The sequence below is a fragment of the Leucopleurus acutus genome (assembly GCF_964270905.1).
Source record: "Leucopleurus acutus genome assembly, chromosome: 11".
NCBI lineage: Eukaryota > Metazoa > Chordata > Mammalia > Artiodactyla > Delphinidae > Leucopleurus > Leucopleurus acutus.
In genome coordinates, this window is record NC_139152.1 from 89,341,107 (window position 1) to 89,363,487 (window position 22,381).

At 40.3% G+C, this 22,381-nt stretch overlaps 1 protein-coding gene across 1 annotated transcript; it reads left to right on the forward strand.

Moving 5' to 3' along the window:
• Nucleotides 1-1,878: 1,878 nt before the first annotated feature.
• Nucleotides 1,879-21,742, forward strand: FBXO7 (F-box protein 7). The gene is made up of 9 exons (XM_082850534.1): nt 1,879-2,490; nt 5,991-6,285; nt 11,289-11,516; nt 12,853-12,994; nt 15,163-15,246; nt 17,648-17,743; nt 19,556-19,732; nt 20,058-20,095; nt 21,100-21,742. Exons 1-9 carry the CDS (start codon nt 2,369-2,371, stop codon nt 21,487-21,489), a joined length of 1,572 nt encoding a protein of 523 aa, XP_082706660.1. The 5' UTR covers nt 1,879-2,368; the 3' UTR covers nt 21,490-21,742.
• The last annotated feature ends 639 nt before the right edge of the window (nt 21,743-22,381 follow it).

A 22,381-nucleotide genomic window follows, 5' to 3' on the forward strand; every position in this document is an offset into this window, starting at 1 on the left:
CTGGAGACATCTTTGGTTCTCACAACCAAAGGTGTGGTTATACTGGCGTTTTGCTGATAGACATCGGGGATGGCGCAAAATATCCTACAAGGCACAGAACAGTTCTCCACAGCAAAGGCTTGTGAGGCCCAAACGTCAACAGTGCTGAGGTTGAGAAATCCTGACCTAATACATCTCCCGTATTCCACCAGTGATAGATTCACACTTCAGATCTGACCCATGCCCCTTGTGGTACACACCTGTCAGACTCACGGCCTCCTATCATCTTTTGTGCAGCCTTCCTACATTTGGGGAAATCCGACTATTATAAGTCACACTTCCTCAAGGAAAGAGTTCAGACCCGAAATTCCAGCCTCCTTTGCAGCCAGGTCTCAGTTTCTTCCCTCAATCAGATGCAGCCCATGAGCCTTTGATTTAGAAGTGAGCAAGGTAAGGAAACAGGCTCTTTTGGATGCTTGGCATTTTGTTGGTGTAAAAACATGTGGCATTTGAAGGTGGCCGCCATTCCTCAGCGGTTCCTGGCAGCGGTGACAGCAGCTTCCTCCAGGGTGGGGTAGGGCGGCAGCAGCAATCCCAGTCATGAGAGTTTCCTCATCAGGCCAGTTCTTCAGGGTGGTTCTGAGCGTCATTCCTGGAAGCTTAACTTGGAGTCACTTCCCCAGAATCCCCGAGCTATCCGGTATCCTTTTAATGTGTTCTTCTTCTGCTTAGTCAGAGTCAGCCTCTATTGCTCAGAACTAAGAACCCCGATAGATAAAGCCTCCCCTGCTTAAAACTCTTCAGTGGCTTCCCATACATTCTAGAATGTGTCCCATATCCTTTGCTTAGCTCGAGGCTCTTCTTTATCTGGGACATACCCACTCTGTCCATGTTGAGCCAACCTGGTCCTGTCACCCTTCCTCAATTCCATATTGCTTTGCCACTCAAGAACCCTCCTGGCACAGCAACCCTTCTCTATGTACCCCAGTCCCCAGAGCTGTTCTCATCTCTATCAGAAACAAGATACTTTTTTATGCTCTAACACAAGAGGTGATTCACTTACCTGTAAGCTCTGCACAGGTGGGCACGTGTCTTCTCAGCACCTAGGACAATATCTGGCACAAAGCAGGTGATCCATACATACTTATTTAATGAATGAAGGTCAGTGTGGAAAAGCACTGCCACCTATTGGGAGAAACTTTATTCAACTCTTTTATGATTTGGAAAATGGTTATCATACAAGGATGAAACTTGATGATACTTTCTTCCTCACCTAAGTCATCATCCTCACCATTATTGCCAGGCCCTCCGTGGTAGCCAGACTCCCAGATGGCCCCCAATGATCCCTGTCTCTGGGTACTCAGCCCTTTGTGTTGATTCTCCCACCCTGAAGGCTTGGATTGTGATCAACAGAATGTGAGTGAAGTGATGGTGTGTGACTACTGAGATGAGATCATTAAAGACATTGTGGCTTCTGCCTTGGTCTCTCTGGGATCGCCGGCTTTGTGGGAAGTGAGGATGTCACTGGGACACCCAAGTGGCCCGATGGGAGGTCCATGCAGTGAAAAGCCGAGGCCTCCACCAACAGTCATGTGATTGAGATACTCCAGCCCTGACCCACACCTTGACTGTAATCTCATGAGAGACCGCGACACAACCAGCCAAGCCCAGCCCAAACTCCTGCACGGTAGAATCTGTGAGACAATAAATGTTTGTTGTCTTAAGCTGTGAAGCTTTGGGGTGATTGTTATGCAGCGACAGATTACTAATATACTCTTCGACACAGATCACTGACTACAAGTTGTTTTAATTTTGCTGTAAGGGGAGAAACTACCAGAGCCTGGGCTCAACCTAAGGTTTCTCAGAGCGTATGGTGCTGGAGCCGGGCACCACGGAGGAAACGGGGTAAGAACCAGGTACACCTGGGCCTTGCGGAGTGGCGAGTAGTTTTGTCTGTAGCATCCCTTTCAGCGTTAACGTTCTCCTGGCACAACTGGAAAGAGGTGACACAGCGACAAAGCAGAAGAGCCCCGATATCCGCGCCTTGCTGCAGTCTGGGCGCCTGCGCAGTGTGCTCTTAGGCTCCCAGGGGGCGCTGTCGCGCGCCGAGTCATCGATCGCGAGTTCCCGAGCGGCCTGGCTCCACGCAGGCCACCAGCAGCTTGCTCGCGGGGTGGGCTCCAGGGGGCGCACTCAAGAGAGGGGGTGGGGCACTCATGTTCCAGAGACCGGCCTGGCGGGGCCTTCACGCCGTTACATCTCAGCATCCGCATAGCTCCGGCAGTCGCCGCTCCGGGGCTGCCGCCGCTTGAGACGGGAGCTAACCGGCCGCGCCGTCGTCACCGTCGCCGCCTCGGGGTCCCGGCCCCTGGGCCCTCCTGTGGCCGCCATGAAGCTGCGGGTCCGGCTTCAGAAGCGGACCTGGCCGCTGGAGATTCCCCAAGCGGAGCCAACGCTGGGGCAGCTGCGCGCGCACCTGAGGCAGGCCCTGCTGCCCACCTGGGGGTACAGGTACGCGAGAGGCGGGGGCGCGCGCGGCGGGTCGGGGAGGAGCGCCGGGTGGCGCGGGCACGCCCCGAGCTGTCACGTGAGGCCGGGCGGCGAGCTGGGCGTCGCGGGGCCAGCGGTCCAGCACTGTGACGCGCAGGCCCGGCGGCTAGCGGGCGCTGGGGCTGCAGCGTGCGGGGTCCCGGCTCCCAGAGGTCATGGCCCGGCGTCTCGGGGGCTCCGATCCCCTCCAGGGTGAGCCTTCGCTTCCGTGTTTGCAGTAAACGAACCTAGGGATAGGCTAGGATGCAAAATTCTCACGTCCTTTGAAATGTAAGGTTGGAAATTATGGGTTTGGCTTGGGTTAAACCTTTCGAGGCTCTCAGGGGTTTAAGTTCACCATCTCCAGCTGTCGGAGTATTTCAGTGAAAAAGTTTGGAGAGTACTAGAAGGAGTTAGAAACCTGCCCTCCATCCGAGGCCACCTGTAACCTGGTACCGCTGCTTTCAGGCTGCAGTCACCTTAAGACTCCGTTAAGTGTTTACGTGCCAGGCGCCGCTGTGGGCACTTTGACTTCTCAGCTGCAGTTTTACAAAGTGCAGTGTGTCGGTCTGTTTCAAATAATAATATTTTCCTGGGCAAGATGTTGCTTTTTTTTTTTTTTGGATAAAAACTATGGAAAACGTTGGCCTTATGATGACCCTGGAGAGCTTGCAGTTTGGGGGCAGTGACATTGAGAAGTAATGGATCAAATTCTGTTATTTATGGGGCTGCAGATGAGGCTGCTTTGTTTCCAAAAGGGTATCCTGGGGACAGTAATCTGGGAGTAGAGGGACAAACGTAAAGGTGGTCCTCTTCAAATACTGAGCTAACGAATTGGAATTTGAGTGTGCTGAGAAAAAATAAAAAAGATGTTCTTTGGGGCTTTTTAGATGAATTCTTCAAAAGAAAACCTTTCTGTTAATTAAATGGTTCCTTTCATAAGACTTTTATAAACTTACATTTTATTTTTAGGGAATTCAGTAAAATGAGGCCGTATTATGAACGTCTCATCTTTTCATTTTTCAGGTTAAGACAATACTGCATTCAAAGTAAGCCTTTTTTTCTCCAAATTAAAAACATAAATACAGAAAATGAGGCATTGACATAACTCCTTTTAGGCATTATATTAATTGACATCCTGTTGTTTTTTTCTTGTTGTTAAACCTAAGTGTTTTGTATGCTGGCATCATTACCCCACCACAAATTGTCAAAATTAACTTCTCTTTTTATTTTCATATATACGTATATATACTTTATTATTTTTTAATTAGGTGGGACACTCTGGAAAGGATGTGAAACGCAATATGGTGCTTTGTTTACCCAAGAGCCCAAGTTAGTTTTGCTTTCAGGTTTGTTTTTACAGTCGAGGCTGGTTAACTGGAAGGAATGTTAAACTTCAGCTTGTGAAAGTAAATTCATTCTTCTGAAAGTATGTTCATTTTATAGTAAATGGGCAGTTTAAAAATGTGTCCATATGATATTATTACTTTTAAAGTGTCCTTGCTGAGCAAGTGGATCTGGGATTGTCATAAAATAATTCTCAAAGGCCTGGAGTTTCTAGGGTGGCAGTTCCTGATGAAAATATTATTTTTTTTCACAGTTTCAGAAAACAGAATCAATAACGACTCTCCTGGAAAACCATATGTTACTCTAGAAATAGCTCTTCCCTTTTTCTAAAGGGGAGGCCGACATTTTATTAAGCAGACAATTCTTTACCTTTTTTACAAATCGATATTTGAACAAACATTGTGCTAGATACCATTAAAAAAAACAACTTTGTGCTGTGACAAATGATCGATAAAAACATAGTTCATTTGAGGTGTTTTTCCTTTTTTCTGCTAAAAATGGGATGTTGTTTTTCTGGGTAGTTGGCAGATTTTCAACATTTATCAACATATTTGAAAACAGAGTCATAGCTACTTATTTTCTAATAAGCAGGAGTAGTTCTTAAAGCTTCAGTAATTTCTCTACCAAAGACACTTTAATTGGTAAGAAAAAATGTATTTATATGTGCAAGAAAAAACATAAATGAATTATGGGGAGCACTTTTGAAAATGTAGCATTTTAAGAACAAATAAACAGAACATGATTTTCAAAGGACTTCATCCTTTGTTAACCTCTCAAAAAGTTAATGAAGTTAACATTGCTGAGTGTAAATGTCTTATAAAATGTTCTGCAGTGGTTTGTTAATTATTCCTCACCACTATGTAATGAAATGATGATGGTTCTCTCAAGGTCAGATAATCTGCCATGCAGAAAGGATGGGAGTTCCTTGCTTCAGACTAATTTGAGCTCTTAGCTTGTTTAGCACTGGGGTTTTGGATTTGTGTTGTGTTTCACATAAAAGACATTATAACTGGTGCTCAGTAAGAAGGTTGAACTTATCAGTAGGAGGGATGAATTCATACTCAGTCATCTACATGCACTCATCTGACTTTTTGTGGTTATGAATATTTGTTTTGGACATGGGTCTAGTATTTTGGAACCGTAAGCTAACTGTCCTGGAAGGATATTGTTAATTAGCCCTGATTTCAGCCTCATCTTGATCTCTCCATATAATGTTTATTGGTTGCATCCATTCCACAAATACTTGTATTTGCCAAGTGCTGGAGATACAGTTTTGAACTAGACAGACAAGGTACCCATCTCATGAAACTTACATCCTAGTCGTAGGGGTGGGCAAGAGAGCGGATAAGCAAATAAATATATTTTCAAATAGCAATGTTGTAATAAAAATAAAACAGATGAATGAAATAGAGTGATGGAGGCAGGTGGAAGGCATCTCTGAAGAGGTGACATTTGGGTTGAGACCTGGATGATGAGAAAGACTCAAGTCATTTGAAGAACTGGAAGAGCAGATGCAGAGGCCCAAAGGCTGCAGTGAGGTTGATCTGTTTTAAGGAATGAGTCGAATGGAGAACAGCTAGTAAGAGGATGGGTGAGGTAGGAGAAGTGGGTCAGATGTTGGGCTTTGGAGGGCGTGTTAAGGATTCTATTCCAAGGTCAAATAGAAGCCATTGGAGAATTCTTAGCAGAGGAATGATGTAATATAATTTATATTTTAAAGAGGCTATATTTCATTGAATCTCAGTTGCTGTCAATCCTGAGATGCACATTCTTATGTCACACTAAGTGAAAAAATGCTGTCCATTAAGCTGTGATATGTCATCGATTGTAAGAAGCATCCTGTTTCAAAGATGACAAAGTATAAAAAAGTGTGTATCTTAGAATTGATGAAAACATGGATTAATGATAGAGAATTACTGATCCTATCCCCCAGGCTAGAATCTATAACCTAAGCATTTGGTGATAAGAATAAATAATTTTGATACTTTTTCCAAGCTTTGGCTTTCCTCTTATCTTCGTTTTGTTTTCATTAGTTCTGCTGGGGTCATACCATGTACCTTATATATGTTTCAAATGTATTATTGTGGGTAATGGTAATAGGTAGCCTTACTATCCTTATCCGTCTTTCTTGGCAGTTCTGATACCCGGTTTGCAATTACATTGAACAACGAGGATGCCCTCACTGGAGATGAAGAGACCTTGGCTTCATATGGGATTGTTTCTGGGGACTTGATATGTTTGATTCTTGAAGATGCCATTGCAGCACCTAACTTACCTTCATCCACAGATTCAGAGCATTCCTCACTCCAGAATAATGACCAACCCTCTTTGGCCGCCAGCTCCAGTCAGTCCAGCATACAGGATGAACAACTGCGTGATTCATTCCAAGGACAGGCAGCCCAATCTGATGTCTGGAATGATGGAAGTATGGTGGGTATTAAAATCAAGACAAGAAATAGAGTAGTTGATAAATCATACTGAATAGCTCAATTGAATTCTGTACCAGTCAGGATAATTATCATCAGTAGACTGCAGATTATAATCTTATAGAAAATTTATTTTTATTTTAAATACTTTATTTTTGTTGAAGTATAGTTGGTTTACAATATTATATTAGTTTCAGGTGTACAATGTAGTGATTCAATTTTTTAATAGATTGTACTCCATTTAAAGTTATTACAAAATAATGGCTATACTTCCCTGTGCTCTACAATATATCCTTGTTGCTTATTTATTTTATACACAGTAGTTCGTATCTATTAATTCCATATCCCTATCTTGCCCCTTCCCCACTGATAACCACTAGTTTGTTGCCTATATCTGTGAGTCTGTTTCTGTTTTGTTGTATGCATTCATTTGTTTTATTTTTTAGATTCTACCTATAAGTGATAACATAGAGTATTTGTGTTTCTCTCTCTGACTTATTTCACTAAGCATCCTACCTTCTAGGTCCATCTATGTTGTTGCAAATGGCAGAATTTAATTCTTTTTTTATGGCCGAGTAATATTCCTGTGTGTGTGTATTTTAAGTTTTTAAAATTAAAAAAATTGTCACCTCAGACTCTAGATGCTGATGTAAATTTGAAAATATGTGCACTGATGTTTTCTTCCCAAACCAGCTCCTCCTCTGTCAGTGGCAGTACTGTTTTCCTGAGCTTAAAACTGTGGAATGATTTTTGACTCCTTATATCCAGCCCCTTAACAAGCCCTGCCTGTTTTTCCTTTCCATTCCAGGCTTCCAGTGTGTGTTCTTCAGTCTGCTTTCTGGGTTCATCTTCTTCTTCCACATTTTTTTAAAATAAATTTATTTTATTGATTTATTTTTGGCTGCATTGGGTCTCCATTGCTGCGTGCGGGCTTTCTCTAGTTGCCGCAAGCAGGGGCTACTCTTCATTGCGGTGCACGTGCTTCTCACTGCGGTGGCTTCTCTTGTTGTGGAGCACGGGCTCTAGGCGCGTGGGCTTCAGTAGTTGTGGCTCGCGGGCTCTAAAACGCAGGCTCAGTAGTTGCGGCGCACGGGCTTAGTTGCTCCACGGCATGTGGGATCTTCCCAGACCAGGGCTCGAACGCATGTCCCCTGCATTGGCAGGAGGTTTAACCACTGCGCCACCAGGGAAGCCCCTTCCTGCACATTTTTGATTATGTTGTTCCCCTGCTCTTAGGTAACTCTGTGTCATAGGTACACCTGGGCTCATAATTTTTGAACTGAAAAAGTCCAAATGTCTCTAGTTCAACCCTCTCATGTCGCAGACGAGGAAAATGTTGTCTGTCCTCCTGTACCTAGTTTTTAAGGCTTTCTGAGCAGTTGCCCAACAACCTTTGGGGGCTAGTTTCTGTTCCTCCCTCCTGTCAACTGCCATCTGCAGTCAGACTGGACCCCTCCTCCTCCTCCTCATGGTCCCTCTCGCAGCAAGCACCTGCGCACATGCGCACCTGCACATGCTCACACCTGCATGCGTGCGTGCGCGCGCGCGCACACACACACACACACACACACACACACACACGGCCTAGCGACTGCTTCGCTCTCTGCTGTTGCTGCTCCCCTGGGGTGGAACCCCCTCCCTGTCCTCTCTCTCCTGTCCGCATCTCTACCCACCTTCCAAGGCCCTGCCAACGGCAGCCCAGTAGTTTTCTTCAGTTCCTTTGTATTGATCATCTTTATTGCCTTGTAAACACCTCACTATTTACTATTCTGCCTTTTAATTTCTTGTATGGCACAAATGATCACTTTATTACTTAATATTTTAATACCAGTACATATGCCATCTTAATTGTTTTGTGTGTGTACATTCATCATGTCAACTTAATTTTTTTTTGCAGTCTTTAAATATTTATAAGTATTCATTGTGCCTATATGTCATCAAGTATAGACAGATATTAAAAAATACTTTTTAGCTGATTGGTAAATTATAAAAATCATCTATGTCTAGATTTTTAGTAATAGTATCCAGAGAGATTAAGTAAGTTAAAAAAGCTTTTATAAAGCTCAAAGTATTTTTATGAATTTTCTTTTCAGAAATAATTATGTATCTCTGAGCTTCTGTCTCATAGAAGTAATCTAGAGAATGAGTAAGAATATTTAGTCAGATATTTAAATTACATTTCTGAATCTTTTTTGATGATAGACTCATTCAGAGATTCTGGTAGAAGGATCCATTCCCTTTACTTTTCATATGATGGTTACTTTACTAGTTTCCTTTTGGAAAATTTTGAGACATTAGTATTGCCTCATGTTAGTAATTTCAATTCTAAAAGCGTGCTGTTTTGTATTCTACGACTTGTATAGGGTGACTGTAAAATCTTAGTGGGGACATAGATGATTTTTATAATTTACCAATCAGCTAAAAAGTATCAGACACTAATATTAGGGTCCTGTTCCATACTTGTTCCACTCATTTGTGAATGACATATGACCAATGATCTGTTTAGAGAGGTGGTGCTAAACATTTTTTTCTCATCTCCACATGCATGAAGAATATGATAAGTACTTATATCATATCAGGATGGCTCAGAGAACGTCAGTGGTTCTCATGGAGTGAGAGTAGAGTTTGATAAGCTCACCAGGGGATTCTGATATCTTCCTCCCATGTCATTATCAGTCTGGGGTAACCTTTTAAAATATTTTTCCCAGATATATTCTCTCCCATACAACTGTCAGTAAGTAGTAAATGGCCAAAAGTTAGGTATAAGAAGCAAAGAGCGTATATACAGGCATACCTCATTTTATTGCACCTAGTTTTAATGTGCTTTGCAGATACTGTAGTTTTTACAAACTGAAGGTTTGTGGCAACCCAGCGTTGAGCAAGTCTATTGGTGCCATTTTTCCAATAGCATTTGCTCACTTCTGTCTCTGTGTCACATTTTGGTAATTCTCATAATAGTTCAAAAGTTTTTGTTACTATATTTGTTATGATCTGTGATCAGTGATCTTTGATGTTACTATTGCAAAAAGGTTACGACTCACTGAGGGCTCACGTGATGGTTAGCATTTTTTAGCAAAAAAGTATTTTTAAATAAAGGTATGTACATTGTTTAGACATAATGCTATTGCATACTTAATAACTACGGTATAGTGTAAACATAACTTTTATATGCATTGAGAAACCAAAAAAGTTGTGTGACCTGCTTTATTGTGATATATTCACTTTATTGCAGTGGTCTGGAACCCAACCTGCAATATCTCCAGGTATGCCTGTAATTCATAATTTAGTTAGGTGTTAAGTGGCTTTAATAAGTAGTTTCTCCTTTCTCAAAAATATGATGGAGCGTCGTTTTTAGGTAACATGGATTGTCATCAACCTCTAGGTTTTAACAAATGAATTTGGATCTTTTCCATAAGCCATCAGGGCTCAGGTCCTCAGGGATTTTGCAAGAAACAACGTCTTGTTCCCTTACATTCTTCCACCGTTTCACTCATATTATGTAATTTTAATTTCCTCTGTTCCTTTCCTAATGGAAATACGAACTTAAAAGAAACATGTGCTTTGCATTAAGAGTTGAGCACATATCTAGGAAATAGTCTTTCTGAGCAAAATTAATATAGGTAACTCAGTCTTACTGAAGCAGTGTATTGTGTCTAAAAGCCCTGAACTGTGAGTCTGGAGATCTTTGTTTATTTCAAATTTTTATTAGCTGGTAACCTTGATTATGTTATTTAATCTGAATCATAATTACAGTATGTATAAAAAGGGGATGTCATCTGTCTTACCTATTTTACAGAATTTTTGTGTGGTGTAAATTAGAAAACAAATCAAAAACATGAAATTGTAAGAATTGTAAGATATTATCCTTCAGCATTTGTTCAATAAGCATTTACTGAGTACCTACTGTGTGCCAGGTATTGTACGGGTGTTACAAAAATGGGTGACATGTAGTCTTTTCCTTTCTAAGCTTGTGGTCATGGTAGGATATAGACGTGTAATCAGAAAGTTGCAGTACAGTGTGATAAAGTATAATAATCAAGGCCTTTGCAAGGCAGAGAGGTAGTCTATAACCTGAAGAGGTGGGGAACACCAGAATGGGGAGGAAGGGACTGTGGAATGTGAACTTGATACAGAGTCAGGGATCAGGTGATGAAGGGCCCTGAATGCTAAGGAGTTTAGGAGTTTGGACTTCATTTTGTAAGCCTGTATTTCTCAGCATGGCCTCTATGAAAAACCTGTGAGATTATAAGTAAGTGTTATGGGGATACTGAGTGTTAAGGCAGGAGGATAGTGTTTCTTGGTTAAATGTTACGCACACTTTTTTATTATTGGACTTCTCAGAGCTTTACAATGCCAAAGTGCATTTTGTGAATATGGAGGGTGAGGTTAGGTGGCTATGTCATGTAGCATTTCCATACTTATTTGATTGTAGACCTCTTTTTTCCTAAGAACACTTAGGGTCACATTCCAAGGCACAATTTAGGGCAGTGCTGCTGTCTGCATAGGGGAAGTACTGGCAAGTTTAAGCTGGGACATGGGACATAACTGGATTCTCAATTGTCAAAGAACTCTGGCAGCAGTGGGTGGAATGTATTGGAAGACAAGAAAGAGGAGAGAAGGCATACTTAGGGAGGCTGTTGCTGGAGGTTAGGAGATAAATGAGTCTGAAGTACCACTGGAGTAGGAAGGGGCAGATTTTGGAGATATTTAGGAGATAGAGTCAGTGGACCTTTGACAGCTAATCATATTGGGGGTGGCGCTTAATAAGGTCGAGGGGGAAGTCTAGGATGATTTCCAGGTGTTTGGCATATCAGCCAGAATTAATGGAGATAAGGAATTCAGGATGGAGGAGCAGATTGCAGGGTCATTTGTTGAGGAGGGCTTGCTGAAAATGTGTACCATTTCTGAACCTCTGAGCGCGAATCTCAGTTCACTTTGAATACAAAATTTACTGTGAAAGGATGAAAGTCTATTTAAAGAATTCGTTGTTTTTGTTATCCTTTTCAGTCAGGGCCTAGTCACAGTTTTGAAGCTGAGTCAATTCCAGATGTCGTGGATGCGGAAGAGGGCACAGGTTTCTTTCCCTCAGAACCAATGCTCTGCAGCGAATCGGTGGAAGGGCAAGTGCCACATTCATTAGAGACCCTGTATCAGTCAGCTGACTGTTCTAACCCCAGCGACGCCCTCATAGTATCCATACATCTTCTCATGTTGGAGTCGGGTTACATACCTCAGGTAAGACTACAGAGAGCAAAAGTTTCCCATTAGAAAAGGGGTGGTGTTCTAGATTTCTTTATTAAGTGTGTTTGGGTATTAATGTAAAGTGTCGAACACAGCGATGAGCATACAGTAGGCAGTCAGTAAATGTTCCCTTCCCTCTTTTCCTTCTTTTTTTCTCCTTTATTTCCTTGTCAGCTTTTAGTTAGTATTATAGAATTGATGGCAACTTTGGTTTAAAAAAACCCCAAAGTTTATATGTGATCATATGTAGGTAAAATGTTGTCAGTGCGTGTGGATTGGGCATGACTAGATAGATGGCTCACCAGGTTATTTTTTATGTTAGTGGTTCTGTGAATTGCCACTAAGTAAGATTCAGTTAGGAAGAGGGATGTTGTTCTTATGCTGTAGTTGCTTACCTTCATCCATTCATTCCTCATCCATTTGATAAATGTCTGCCAGTGTCAGGTGCAGTGCCTTGTCTCTGCTTTCAGCTTGCTTACAGTCCAAGAGTAGGAGAGAGAGAGAAGTATACAGACCGTTATACTGTATTGGCTAAATTGTAGGAGAAACACATACATATATAGGATGCCAGAGATTCAGAGAGGAGAACATTTAGAAGTTTTTCAAATTTTAATGTGCTTAAGAATACCTAGGGATCTTATTAAATGCAGATTCTGATTTAATAAATCTAGGGTGGAGCCTGAGATATTATGTGAGCATACTCTACACGATAGCAATGCTGCTGGTCTGTGGGCCATGTTATGAGTAACAAGTATATAGACTAATTCAGTGATCATTGAACACGTGCACCATGTCATGCCAGGAATTAGAATATAAAGATACTGGGACAGTCCTTATCCTCAAGGAGTCTGTAAGTGGGGGAGAGAAACAAAAAGGAAATTATAACATACTATAATACAATTAATAACATAATAGAAGTATATAACAATAGAAATGGGAACAGAATGTTAGAGGGTGAGAGAGTGGGAATGACAAAAAGGATTTGTTTTGAAAAAGGCTTCACAAAGGAAGTGGTATTTGAACTGGGATCTTGCATAATGATACGGCTTTGCTAGGCAGAGAAGCGAGACTTTGAAGTGAGAAATCAGTCTCTCTCTCTGATGTTATTTTATCTATTTGAACAGAAGTTTTGATGGCAGATAATATATTGTAACTTTTTCTCTATCAAAGTTTTAAATATTAATAGAAATATTAATGATTTGATAAATTTTATTAAAGGGACTGTATGGAATGCTTATTTGTAGACAAGTTAGGGGCCTCTTGGGTTTTTAATCTTTTTGAGAGTAATACGGTTCTTCATTATTTGTTTCCCTTTCATTTCACTCCCCAGGGGACTGAAGCCAAAGCTGTGTCCATGCCGGAGAACTGGAGGTCGGGGGGCGTGTATAAGCTGCAGTACACGCATCCTCTCTGCGAGGGTGGCTCTGCTGCTCTCACCTGTGTGCCTTTGGGAAACCTCATTGTCATAAATGGTAATTGGATGGCATAGTCGTGCTTGTTAGTTTGTGAATCTTTACATGTTTCTCTCCAGAAATTTCATAGCCACTTCGGTGATGGGCTATCATGATGCAGTTAGGAGTCTTTCTCAACTTTGTTTAATCCCGAGCCCACTGATAACATGGGTCTGAAAGGTTACAGAATACAGGGCTGATGTTTTTGCTAGCAGCCTTCACTCTAGAGGCAGCTATACTCTTTTGCTGTCTTAACTGTGTAATTTTTTTGCTCCAGGGGGAGTTGTGATACTAGGAGTAAAATGAGTCTATTACATATGAACTCTTTAAAGAATACTTTTTCTTTATGCCTGTGGATGGCTTTTTAATTTTTGTTTTACTAACCAAGGTCTTGAACTGAGAGATGGTGAAACGTGAGGTTGAGCTGGGATCATTTTTTATCTAGTTTGGCATCTCTGAATGCATAGAAGTACCGCTAAGGGTTCTGAGGCTTCAGTATGTGTGTTTTATCCCCCTACTACCCACCCTCAAGTAAGTCACTCTGAATAGAGTTTCTTTTTCTAGTTCTCCTCTTTCATACTAAGAAATTTCACTGGCTAGCAATACATTCTATTTTCGTATTTCATTTTAGCTCAGATGCCATCCGGAGATCTATACCAGCTACCGGGGTCTCGTAATCACACATCCTGGAGATCCATTTGAGTGACTAGACTCTTGTTTTTGTTCTGGTTTGATTTTTGAGCTTCACCCTTTTAGCTTGGTAAGAGAGAATGATAAGGTTGGAATGCCTGCATTTTTTATTTTTCATTACAGCTCATCTTTTATACAGCAGAGACAGTTGCCTTGACATGTCTTAGCTCTGGTTTTCAACATGTTCTGCAGCTGCTAGTTTCTGCTGAGATGGGAGCAGGGAGGTGGCTTGGTAGAGCCACTGTCGCTACTTGAACCTTGAGCAGCAACACGTGTGCCTGTTTCATTTAGTGAGGTCCCTTGTAAGGTTTTGTTGGGAAAAGCTTTTTCTGCTAAAGTCTATTTGAAAGCCACTAACCTACACTGTGATCTTTGAACTAAAAGATGGTTTTAGGTTCCCTTTATGTAATTTCTTCCATTTCTTTTTAATCACTAGATTCTTTGAAGTGTTATTTAAAAGTCTCACGTTTTCAGCTTTAGTGGTGTTTCACATTTGTAGGACGTGACTGATGGCACTAGGACCTAGCAGTGTCTCTTCAACAGTTCGTCACAGTTAGCAAATGTAACTTCTGGCTGGGCATTCTTATACAAAGAGGGCCAACAGTATCTAATCATACTGCTACATCACATCATCACTTGCAAGGTTGCAGCTATCAAATAGTAAATGTGAGGTTGTAATTTTTGCCTCAATTTCTTATAAATCACTTTAACGACACGTGTATATTAACCTTTATTTACTAGTCTTAAGATACTTAACATAGAGAATAGGTACTAAATGTCTTAGTTTCTGATGCTTTGTTCCTTTAATAATTCTTGGCAAATCATCTACTTGTGGATGTAAGTGGCAGACAGTCATTCCAGAACCATTCCAGGCCTGGTTCTTTGAAAAGGAGCAGTATGTCCTTAAATCTTTGCTTCACCCAAGACATCCTGCTCAGTGCACATGTGCACGAGCACATCACTGGCTCTTCCGTGGAGCGAGATGAAGTGCGCCTTTGCGTGTAGGATTAAAAATGAACCCTCTGGTGATGTCAAGAATATTGATCCTCTGAGTTTAGAGAGAGATGATACTGTGAAAACTAGCAGGATTCTTTTAATAAATAAGAGAAGACTCACTGCCAAGGGTTAAATAAAAAATAAATGGAGTTTTTAGTGACCTCATTAGAAATAATGATTGTATTGTGTTTAACTGTCTCCTATTAACCTTGTTGCATATCTTTCAATTATTAATAAGCTGCTGTTGGTAAGACTTAGTGGGTTTCATATAAAGGTGCTTATTGTAGTTTTTAAAAGTGTTTTAGAGTGATTTTACTTAATGTGATGCAGGTTTGCACTTTGGACTTTGCTGTGAGGGAAGGAAATAAGCGTAGGGCAGTTTGTCTGTATAACGTGTGTTTCCTATATATGGGGGCAAAGGGAACGCAAGTCCACACTAAAAAGTGGAGGCAGTTGATGAAATGGCAGAACTTTTTCATCATCTTTCTTTGGCTTATTTACAGCTACACTAAAAATCAACAATGAGATTAGAAGTGTGAAAAGACTGCAGCTGCTGCCAGAATCTTTTATTTGCAAAGAGGAATCAGGTAATATAACCATGATTGAACTTCTGGGGTGAAGCTTTGAGAGGTTCACTTCAAAAAAACAGAAAGGTAATGTTCAAAAGACTTAACAGTTTCTGGATGAGATTAAAGCAAATTTAAGACAATGTTGCAGAGTTTCGGTTTCTTTCCTGTTTCTCTTAGGGTCTTGGATACTGAATTATATTTATACATCACACACCATTGATGCTTCATAATTTCTTTCCTTTTTTTTAAAAAATAAATTTATTTATTTTATTTTTGGCTGCATTGGGTCTTTGTTGCTGCACAGGGGCTTTCTCTAGTTGTGGTGAGCAGGGGCTACTCTTCATTGTGGTGCACAGGCTTCTCATTGCGGTGGCTTCTCTTGTTGCAGAGCACAGGCCTAGGCACGCAGGCTTCAGTAGTTGTGGCACGCAGGCTCAGTAGTAGTGGCACATGGGCTTAGTTGCTCTGTGACATGTAGGATCTTCCCAGACCAGGGCTCAAACCCGGGTCCCCTGCATTGGCAGGCGGATTCTTAACCATTGCGCCACCAGGGAAGTCCTGATGCTTCATAATTTCTAAATTACTCTTTGTGGATTTTTCTAGAATTGTATTTAACCAGTATGGAGAGGATCTGTGTTTTGTGGAAACCATACAATGCAACTTCATTATCGAAGATTATGGAAGGAAAAACTGCACTCAAAATGTTTGCTTAGGGGCTTCCCTGGTGGCGCAGTGGGAGAGTCTGCCTGCTGATGCAGGAGACACAGGTTCACGCCCCGGTCTGGGAAGATCCCACATGCCGCGGAGCGGCTGGGCCCGTGAGCCATGGCCGCTGAGCCTGCGCGTCCGGAGCCTGTGCTCCACAACAGGAGAGGCCACAGCAGTGAGAGGCCCGCGTACCGCAAAAAAAAAAAAAAAAAAAAAGTTTGCTTAAACTTATATAAGTTTGGTTGCTATTTGATACAGATTGGAACTTTACCAAAAGTTTGCATTCTAGGCATGGTTTTGCTTATGTTCTATAAAAATTAATAGATGCAAAGAAGACGAGTTTTCTTTTTTCTTTCAGTTAAACCCAAAGTGTGAGAGGCAGGTAAGTAGTTGAAGGAGAAGAGATGAGGTGGAAGGGGAATTAACATCTTTTAGTAATTGTCTTTTGCTGGACATGGGCCTTTACAGATGTATTTTTCATTTTATCCTCATAGTAAATTTAGGCGGGTTTTAAAATCCACATGGGGAATGGTGTGGTATAGCAGGGAGATGGGACTTACAGCAGTGTCTTTTAAGGGAAGCTACCTAGATCTAGATCTTTGCTTTGAAGGTCTTGAGACTTACTCTTGTTAGTTCCCAGGGGAGATCAGGCCCTGAGAGACTAACGTATATAAACTAAAGCTGATAAGAAAAGGAGACATCAGATACGTATTTATAATGGTCTCTGAACATTTAATGTCATACTAGGCCAGTGTTTCTCAACCATTTTTTCATTATCAATCCCCTAAGGAGAGTTTGTACACATTTTTCCCCCCAAACCATTCTCCCTCATGAAATTTTAATTTCATAGATATACTGTACACTTATTTGTATACTGTGGCCCTTTGGAGGGTCACAGACTAATGTAATAGCTGGGGTTTCTGCCTGGTTGGGGGCAATATTGTTTTTGTTGAGAACGCATGAACTAGACTGATAAATCTGTAAAGATGGTCTTACCATTAAGACCAGAAAAACTTGAAATTCCTTGGCTATAACACTTTATATTCATCTCTATACTATGGAGGACCTTGCTGTGGGGAGTAGAAATACTCTACGTTCTACAGCAGTAGAGGTTGTTATGCCCATTTTCTAGATCAGGAAACAGGTCTAGAGGAGGTTAAATTACTTCAAGGTCACAGAGCTAATAAATGGTAGAATTCAGGATTGGAATAGATTTGACTCCTGAGACCTGTTTTTTAAGAACAATTTTTACAGGAATATAGCTCAGATGATCTGATTTCTGTTAAATAAGGAAAAAGGAAATGAAAAAGGAGGAGGAAAGTTAATACTGTTAGATTACAAGTTTTCAGATTATATTGAATATTTTCAATATGTAACTTTTATGTTGGGTAGGAATATGCTGCTCCGTTTGACAAGTCATTTTAATCAATTTTTACTATGGCTTATAGTACCTAGGTACTGTTATTCTTTTATTTGTAAGTTCCTAATTACTTTTATAGTAAGGAAAAATGTGTTTAAAGATGATTCAGCTTTCAGAGTTACACACTGTATTACTTCCTCTTCGACCAGAGACTTTGGTTCATTTCTGTTTATGTAGGAATTGTGAAAACTAACTTACCACTTTGATTTGGTTTGGCGGAAGTAGAGAACACCATTTCAAGTTTTTCCATTTGATTGTGTGTTTTGATTTTTCATTTAAAAAATATTCTAGGGGAAAATGTAGCCAAGATATACAAAGATCTTCAGAAGCTCTCTCGCCTCTTCAAGGACCAGCTGGTGTATCCTCTTCTGGCTTTTACCCGACAAGGTGAGAAATGATAAATCATCACAGGTTGAATGGCTGGAAAGAATAGTAAGTTCACATATGTTTAAGGATGACATAAACCTTCCCTCTTTTCTTCCCTCTTTTCTCGTCCTAGTGGAAATTCTGCTCTTTTAAGACTAAGCTCAAATGTTAATTCCTTAATTGCTCTTCACATCCTCTTTGTATCTCCACTGCATTTCATATGTATCTTTATTATAGCCCTTTATCCAGTGTATCATAATAATTTTTGACATGATTTCTCTCCACCTAAGGTTATGAATACCTTGAAAGCAGGGAATATGTCTTTTTCACTTTTGTATTCTCATGGCCTAGCACACGGTCAGGCCTATAGTAAGTGTTCAATAAATACATATATAAATAACGTATAGCCTGTAAATTTGGTCTACTTTTTTTTTTTAAACTATTTATTGGGACTCTGTGCTAGGTACCTTGGATATTTCACATGCATTCTTATTTAATGCTAACAACTTTGAAGTAGATTTTACTCTCATTTTATAGATGGTGAAGCTAATTCAGTGAGGTTTATAGTTCACTCAAAATCCTTGTGTTAATCAGCTTTCTCTTTGTGTTGTAGTAAAAAGTATTTTAAAATCTTAAGTGAACATTTATGTCTCACTTGCATGTGTGCTCTGTGGGGCTTGGCTTTGGCCGAGGAGTGGTGAGTAGTCCTCATCCAGGGCTTGCTCTTCTTGTGGCACAGGGAAGAGAGGACCAGTGGCCTAACCATGTGTTGGTTTTTAAAGCTTTTGTTCACAAATGATATGCCACTTGCACTCACATTTCACTGGACAAAACAAGTGAAAACGGCCAAACCTGGACTGTGGGACGGGGAAGTATAACTATAGGGTAGAAAATGATAGGGTAGAATCATAATCTACCACATTCTTTTGGCTGGTAAATAATTTCAGGTTTATACAGATAGTTATGTGGCTTTTATCTGCTATTTGTATGTAGGAAAATGATATTTTAGGTCTCAAGTTGCATGGTGCCAAGGCTATTATAATCATAGTTTTCTTCTTTGGCTGGTGGTGAGGGAAAAGAATAATGTGAATTTTAAAACCCCTTACTGGACTTTGATTATCTTTGCTAGTTGAGAATGGTATCCCATATATTCAAAGGAGCTAATAATGAAAAAATAATTTTCATTTGACTTCGGAATATATTATTCTTTTCCTTTCTTGGTTTTGCTTTTGAATTTGTCTACCTCCCTTCTTTTTCAGCTAGATATTGAATAATAGTAATCTAACACTCGAGTGCTAATTACGTGCCAAACGTTGTTGTGAGCACTCTGTATGTATTTACACATTTAATTCTCAACTCAGTGAGGTAGGTAGTATTACTAACCCATTTTACAGATGAGAAAATTGAGTTAGAGTTTAAATAACTTGTCCAAAGGCACACAGCTAATAAGTAGCAGCATTGGAAACCAATTGCACAAGCCAATTAATTATCCATTTTCTATAGTTGAATAGAGAATTTTTTGTTGTACTGAATATCGCTTGAAACAAAGGAGGCCATTGGCTAGTATTTAGAAATTGTCATAGTTATTTATTTGATCTGTATTAAAAAGTAATTTGTTTCTCTACTAAAACATAAAGAGAATAAGGGGCTTGGAGTTAGTAGTAGTTATAGAGTTAACCTGGGGACAAAAGTTTGTTACAGATAACTTAAGCTTGGATAATTGAGGATACCATCTAATTTATCATCTCTTTAGAAAGTTGGCAACTTCGGTTGACTATATGGGGAAACTGGATGTTCTTTACTCAGTGATACCTATCCTCTTTTTCCTTTTAGCACTGAACCTACCAGATGTGTTTGGGTTGGTAGTCCTCCCATTGGAGCTGAAACTGCGGATCTTCCGACTTTTGGATGTTCGTTCTGTCCTGTCTTTGTCTGCAGTTTGTCGTGACCTCTGTATTGCTTCGAATGACCAACTTCTGTGGAGGTGTTTATATCTGCGGGATTTTAGAGGTGATTTCCATGATAACATGTTAACAAGAAAAGGGTTCTTTGTTACTGAGGTCTTAATTACTCAGCTTGCCAGAAGTTTTAAGTTGTGGGCTTTTTTTTTTTTTAAGAGTAAGAAATAATCATAACATAGCCTTATTGTAAAGAGATTCTAAGCTTCATATACCTTTGCCTATGTCCTGAAAACTCTCCCCATTCATTTCTGTGTTCTCTGCAATACAAACAGTCCATTAGATCAAGTAGACTATTTCAGGATAGAAAATTGAAGTAAGACAGGTTTAATGTTGGATGAATGAAACGTTTTTAAATCTCTGTTTTTTCTTTGTAGATGGTACTGTCAGAGGTCGAGACACAGATTGGAAAGAAGTAGGTATTTTTAAATACCAAGGCTAATGTTCATAGCACAGAAATAACTCGTGAATTAATACATTAAGGGCATATTTTCCACTTTTTTATGATATAATGCAATGTTTAAATTAAATTTATTGCTAATTTTTAGTAAATGAAAATGTTTTCAACTTCTACCTTAGACTCAGTCCTTAGTGTCTTGTAATTACACAGGAAAAAGAATCTTTAACACAATGACTGTTATCATCTTAATATATTCTTCCTTCTTCTGTTGTTAAAAAAATTGATTTGTTTTTGTGCTGGAGTAATCTTGAGCTGTTCAGCTAGCTAGAATAGTAAATTATGAAGAGAATAAGTTATATTGTTTTATTTGCAGATACCGCTGTAAAAAGACATTGATAGGACACAGAAACTTGGGATGAAGGACTAGAGAATAAAATTCAATGAAAGTCCTCAAATATGTACAAAATACATAGTACTGTTCTTTAGGAATATGTTTCATCCTCTAAAATAGCATCTTTTTTGTTATTTAAATTGAGGTCCATTAGGGACATAAGTTAGGTGAGAAATTGAACATAAGTGCTGGCCCCCCACCCCCTTCCCTGCCAGTACCTTAACTTTTTATATTGTGTGGCATGACATTTTCAACAAATATTTAAATTTTCCACTTTCAAAAAAGGCTGACTTAAAATTGCGTATCAGCTTGAGAGCTCTAGATTGCAGTCTTGAGAATACATGTCACTCAGTTATCCCTCCTTTGGATGTATTGTTACTCTAAATTGGCACAATTGCTCAGTTGCAGTGTGGTTAAAGAATAGTGTTCATTTGGCATTGTGTTCATATCTACTACCTTATTCATGCGGAGAGAAACTGGTAAAAGTTCTCTTCTGTGCACTGTTTTTTTTTTTTTTTGCCTGTCTTGATAGTATGGGAAAAGAAAAGATATATAGTACAATGAAAGCAAATGAACTTTGGGGAAATATCCAACTCACTTACCATATCTTGTCCTTGTTTTTCTATAGCTGTACAAGAAGAGGCACAAACAAAGAAAAGAAGCTCAGAGAGGGCGGCATGTGATGTTCCTGCCGTCGTCACCCCACCCCATTCCATTCTACCCCAACCCCTTGCACCCCAGGCCTTTTCCTCCCAGTTCTCTCCTTCCTCCAGGAATTATTGGTGGTGAATATGATGAAAGACTAACCCTTCCTTATGTTGGGGATCCAATCAATTCACTCATCCCTGGGCCTGGGGAGACACCCGGACAGTTCCCTCCACTCAGACCACGTTTTGACCCAATCGGCCCTCTTCCAGGACCTAACCCCATCTTGCCAGGGCGAGGTGGCCCCAATGACAGATTTCCCTTAAGACCTAGCAGGGGTTGGCCAACTGACAGCCGGCTACCATTCATGTGACTGATTTATAATCTCATGCTGGAGCTTGTTTTGGTTTTTTTTTTTTTTTAAGCTACAGACGTCATCTTGTTGGGGTGCTATCTCTAGTGTTTTCTGATTGTGGTGGTGAGAAATGCACTCACAGAAGCCTTTTGGTAGATATATTTAAAGCTCCAGGGGTGGTATAGCCCAAAGGTTACTGCATGACAGGGTTGGCCTTGGGAATAGTTGGTTCCTGACATCCCCTCTCTGAATTACCCTCTAGAATGAAGGTTAGACATTGATAATGTTCTACACCAGAATAATAATAATAAAAAAAGTGTGAATCACACGGCAGTCTTGACTTTTATTAACGAAAGATATGTAATAAATATTCAGAACAGCTTTACAGCATGACTTGGGACATTTCAGAATAATCAGAGGACTTATTCGGTGTCATCAGATTGTTGCAGGAGATTATTATTATTTTTGTAGTGGCACTCTTTTCTTCACCTGAAATTGTTCACAGAAGCCTGGTTTGTGGAATGAATACAAGCAGAGCTAGTTTGGTTGAACTGGACATGGAGTGAGTGCTTTGGACACCTAGCTCAGTTCACCTCCTCCCTCTCTCAGCAGCTGCTCCTCAGGCTCTGTGCTGAAACAATCTGGGCTCTGAAGCAGCACTGTTTGGCCACCATTGGGTTGTTAGGGACTCGTTTCTGGCTTCTTCTGGAGTGGAGTTATAGTTTCTTTTTCCTTGTGTTTTGAGTGCTTGGAGCCTAATTTGTAATCTAAGTAGATGACATATTTTAACAACAAAGTTACACTGCTTTGAGTGCTGCTCAGGTACTTGTTCTGCAAAGAAATCCTCATTATTTGAAGAACATTTTGCTTTTAAGACTTAAAATACACAGAATTCAAGTTTTATTTTTCC

Coding starts and splice junctions, on each gene's coding strand:
- FBXO7 (XM_082850534.1), top strand. CDS start 2,369: ATGAAGCTGCGGGTCCGGCTTCAGAAGCGGACCTGGCCGCTGGAGATT. Junction 11,517..12,852: donor AGTCGGGTTACATACCTCAG/GTAAGACTACAG, acceptor TTCACTCCCCAG/GGGACTGAAGCCAAAGCTGT. Junction 15,247..17,647: donor TATTTGCAAAGAGGAATCAG/GTAATATAACCA, acceptor AAAATATTCTAG/GGGAAAATGTAGCCAAGATA.